Raw genomic sequence first — 4,907 nt, forward strand, 5'->3', positions numbered from 1 at the left:
GTATGAGGAGTGGGGGGCGGTGAGGGATGATGGGAAAAATCTGGGAAGCTTCATCCAAGATGGATTTGGGTTCTGAGAACTAGAGATGATAGAAGGGCATTTTAGGAATAAGCAAGAGTACTGGAAGATGTTTGGAGGACCAAGAAGGGTTTATTTCATAGGGAGTCCAGTTTGACCAGAATGTGGGGTCATATGCAAAGGAGTAAAAGAAGTCAGAAAGGCAGGTCGAGGCCAGAGCATGGAAGGCCTTCAATGCCAGTCTAAAGAGTTTATATGGAATTGGGTATGGTGGGAGAAAGCCCGAATTATAAGACCAGAATGAAGGGTATAATGGAAAGAGACAAAGGCAAAAGGAAAGGTTGCTTGGGTGCCACTGCCAATCCTTTGGAGGGACAGGTTCAACCTGTCTCTGTCCCAGCTCCATTGGCATGAAGCACCCCATTGCCATCTCACCTTCCTAGTGCCTGGGGCAGAATGCGAATTGAGAAATCCAAGGTAAGTGGGGAACAGTCTGCACTTCCCCCTCCCAGAGCCTCGGGGGTGGGCGATGGGATCTGGGGGTGAGTCAGTGGGGTGGAGACCCCATTTCTGCTCATATCCACCACCCTGGGAATATAAAGGGCAAGTGGTGAGGCCCCGCCTCAGAGCACCCCAAACTTGACACCATGAAGATCCCAGTTCTTCCTGCTGTGGTTCTTCTCTCTCTTCTGGCGCTCCATTCTGCTCAAGGGGCTTCCCTGGGAAGTTCTGAGGTGAGCACATCACCTGGATTTTCTTTCTCTTACCTATTACCTTGCTTAATCCTCCATTTCTTTACCTTCAATGCATTATTGAATACGTGGCTCCTATTTTTGGAGGCTGAAGAAAAGCAGGGGCTCTGAGGAAGGGAAGAAAGGAGGAAGGAGACAAATCATTCCCAGGAAGACATGTAGATGGAGGTGCTTTATTTCTGGAAGGGATGGTGAGAGTATAGGCAGAGGCTAGACAACTGAATCCTGGGAGGAGACAGGGGCTGAGATTGTCGTCTGGGCTCAGCTTCACCTGTGTTTTGTCTGTTTCCCAGGGAATGGCTTCCAGGTGACTGGGAGCTCCCTACCGTCTCTGGAGCCTAGGCCATAGCAATGATCCTTAAGAGACAGTCTCCAGTCAGGAGGAAGCTGGAGGCCCCTCTCTCCCCATCTTCTGCCAAGGTTGGGGGAGAGTGTCCATGCTGGATTTAAAAGTCTGAGATGTGATCACATACACAACTGCTTGGGATCCAAGCAAGTGAAGTCAGTGAGCAGGCGGGCTGGTGGGGCCCCAGGGAAGGTGGCGTGAACCTGCCCAATCTAAAAAGGGACAGTCTGTACACCACCTAACTGCTGCTAAGCAGGAAAATGTACCCAGTGTGGCCAGAGTTTTTAAATTTTTGGGAGAAACCAGAAATCTGATTTATGTATTTTTACTAATTAAAAATGTTTTATTCAAATTTAAAAACAAGACAAACTACTATGAGAGCTAAGCATTTGGGTCTAGCCTATAGGATACACCTTTGTGACCTTTGTTGTGGAAAGGAAGAAATAAAGGACAATGAAGCCGGGCAACTAAAGCAGGGAGAGCGACAAGATGGGGTGCACTGAGGTCCGAGAGAGTGACTACATGGGGGAGGGAATGGTGACTCTGACTTTGGTGGCAATAAAATCACAAAGCAAGCCAACCTCAATCAATTAAAGGCAGGCAGGGCACCTCAGCAGCATGGCTCCTACCCGCATGCTAATCTCCCCACCCAGCTCTATGGGCTGGGCGTAGGAGTCTCAAGAACACCCCAAGTCAATTGCACGCAACACTAGCCCGATTTCTTGGGAGGAGTCCTCTCTCCTCCAGCCCTTGCACCTGCTGCCTACCATGGATGCAGCCTGGGTTTTAGCTTCTCTGTCTCACACAAGCCATTCTCCAATCCCCCCTCCTCGCCTTGCTGTCAACCATCTGTCTTACCAGAACAGAGCAGTCTATCTGAGGCCCCACGGGGAGAATGGGCTATATCCTTGGGGACTGGCCTGTGGAGGAAGGCAGGGCTGGCAGAGAGGGTTTGGGGACAAAGACTTGCCATTATGTGATCCTTTGGTTTTCTCTCCTTCACTTTCCAGGAAGAAACCACCATTGGTAATTATGCGGCAGGCCCTGAGGTAAACACCCCATTTTCCCACACTCCAGCCTGAGTCTGTGCCCTCATCTATGTTCCTTCGCCACTTTCTTAACACCCCATCTCTTTGCCTAGGCCTTTAACGCTAATTTCCTGAACATCGACAAGTTGCGCTCCGTAAGTACCATTCTCCAGTGCTGCCCTCCCTCAAAACATCCACACCATAAAGGAGACCAATGCTTTAGTAGACAGCTTGCAAAGCTGCCGTGGACCCCTCACCTTTTCCAGGGGGATGGGGGCTGAGCTCTGTCCTCCCCTGGAACTAACCCTTTTCTGGTCTCTCTCTCCATAGGTTTTTAAGCCCGATGAATTCCTGAACTGGCACGCCCTCTTTGAGGTAAGTGCATGGGCACCCCTTCTTCTCCTTGACTGTTTGTGGTCTCTCCAGCGTAGGGCCAACACATTCTAGTTCTAGCCCTTTTGGTTCTTTCCTGAGTTCTAGGAGGGAGTAACTGCCCTGCTTGACAGAAGAAAGTTTCTTTAGGACGCTGAAACGAACACACCTATTTTCCTAATGCAGCAGTGGGGGAGTAGAGCCACAAAGACAATTCCAGAAAAGGCAGAACTTAATCAGACAGGAGTTTGAGTCCCTTTATCATCTATGACGAAACTGAAGTCCTAAGCTGGGCGTTTTACTCACACTTAGAAGGCGAAGTCGGTGACAGTGCGGGCATTAGAGACTGTGTCACACGATTCTGCACATACTTGCTATGTGTCTTCACACAAATGTCTCTGAGCCTCAGCTTCCTCATCTCTGATGTGGGCTTGACAGTACCGACCTCAAAAGGTGGCTGTGCAGACCAAATGAAAGCGTGCTTATGGAGCAGTTAGTATGAGACAGACACAGAATAAGGGCTCAGGAAATATTAGTTCTTCCTGTAATTGTAAATGATAACACCATCGCCACTATGGAGAGCTCATTCACCGAGTCTTTACTGATCCGTGCTCACCTGACCTGTACCACATCATTATCGTTCTTTTTTTCTCTTCTAGTCTATCAAAAGGAAACTTCCTTTCCTCAACTGGGATGCCTTTCCTAAGGTAAGAGGCGGTGGGCAGTACAAGGACAGAAGTTGGGGGTGGGCAAAGAAGCCAACGATCTGGGATCTGGGAGGAAGGGTTAGGACGGGTTAACAGAGAATAAACCATCCTCTCACTAAAGCTAAGGGAAGTCTCAGATACTGTATTTAGAGAATGGGAACTCAGATCAAGGCAGGGATTCCTTTCTATCTCTGACCCATGCTATCCTGGGCTTCCTCATGGGGGACTCCAGCTCCCCACACCCAAGGGTCCCCAATCTGACCATACCCTCTCTCCCTCCAGCTGAAGGGTTTGAGGAGCGCAACTCCTGACGCCCAGTGACTGTTCCCTTCAAGACCAAGCACTGCTGACACCCACTGGAAGAGGGGCTAGTGTGGGCTCTGGTCACCATTCTATAAGCATGCTCTCTGGGCTTGGTGACACCAATAAAATATTTTCCAACCTACAGCTCCTGTATCTGTGTCTGTCCTTATCCCACTGGGCTCTAGAAGGGAATTAGGATGAAGTAGGCTCCAAGGCTTGCAGGCAGAAATCTTGAATTCTGGTAGTAAGCAGTGATGTAGGAGGAAGTGGGGAGGGCTTATCAAGATGGCAAGAGATGCTGTGTGTCTTAGTTCCTTGGTACTGGCTGACGTACTTGAGGAGTGTGACACTGTGACTTGTTTACTAAGATCTTCAAGGAATCAAACCTGCTCTCTGAACTACTGGTACCTTCCCTGCCTGCCTTCTGAGAACCTGATTCCCTTGGTGGGGGCAATTTGGTATGAGAGCTATCTGGAATCCAAGGCTCAGAGGCCAGCTGACATCATAAGAGCTCATATGAAATTCTTTTTTAAAGAATTAGGTAGGTTATAAATAAAGAAAACTAGTGATGTGATCCTGGGCCTTTCTAAACCTCCACTTCTTTATCTATGCAACGAGCCCGTGGAAATAAACAAGAATGATAATAACTACCCTGTGGCATTGTTATGAAAGTCAAAAGAGATAAGATATGTAAAGCCCCTTGCACAGGGCTGGGCATACGGTAGGTGCTTGACAATGACGTGTTCCCTCCATTTCCCCAGAGAGCTGCCCCAATGACCCAGATTCATTATTGACTCCCTCATCCATCCATCCATCCATCCATCCATCCATCCATCCATCCATTCATTTACTGCAAAGGTCTTGAAACATGGAATGGATTTCATCTCGGTTCTCTACGCGTATTCTGTATGGAATCTCTGTGTCTGCTCTGTACTTAAAATGTTGACTTAGCTGAGATTTTTTTCTGGTTTCTCTTGAAAACTGGGAAAATTGGAGAGCAATGGACTTGCGATTGGCTTAAATCCAAGTAACAGCTGCCCTCTTTGCAGGATGTGGTCTCCAGATCAGTAAAATTTCCCTTGGCAAGTTTCACTTATTTACACTGCCTTTTGGCCTCTGTCAGTGACTGAGTTTGCAAACTGTGGCCTGTAGCTTACTTGAGGAAGTGGACTACAAAGGGAAATTAAACTTGTGTAGGGAAGCAAAAACTTCCTTCTACCCTCTGAAATTCTATGGCTGGCCTAAGAATTAAAGTGACATAAGACAGATTAACAGCAGAAAAGCATACAAAGTTATTTAATATATTTTTACATATATACAGGAGCCTTCAGACAGAAAAGGAAGACTGAAAGGAGCCATTAGGCCCCAAAGCTTATATATC

At 47.8% G+C, this 4,907-nt stretch overlaps 1 protein-coding gene across 1 annotated transcript; it reads left to right on the plus strand.

The window, feature by feature from the left end:
• Positions 1-617: 617 nt before the first annotated feature.
• KRTDAP (keratinocyte differentiation associated protein) lies at positions 618-3,670 on the plus strand. The gene is made up of 6 exons (XM_002920922.4): positions 618-752; positions 2,127-2,165; positions 2,258-2,299; positions 2,475-2,519; positions 3,176-3,223; positions 3,506-3,670. Exons 1-6 carry the CDS (start codon positions 666-668, stop codon positions 3,542-3,544), a joined length of 300 nt encoding a protein of 99 aa, XP_002920968.1. The 5' UTR covers positions 618-665; the 3' UTR covers positions 3,545-3,670.
• The last annotated feature ends 1,237 nt before the right edge of the window (positions 3,671-4,907 follow it).

This window comes from Ailuropoda melanoleuca, chromosome 12 (genome assembly GCF_002007445.2).
Source record: "Ailuropoda melanoleuca isolate Jingjing chromosome 12, ASM200744v2, whole genome shotgun sequence".
Taxonomy (NCBI): Eukaryota; Metazoa; Chordata; class Mammalia; order Carnivora; family Ursidae; genus Ailuropoda; species Ailuropoda melanoleuca.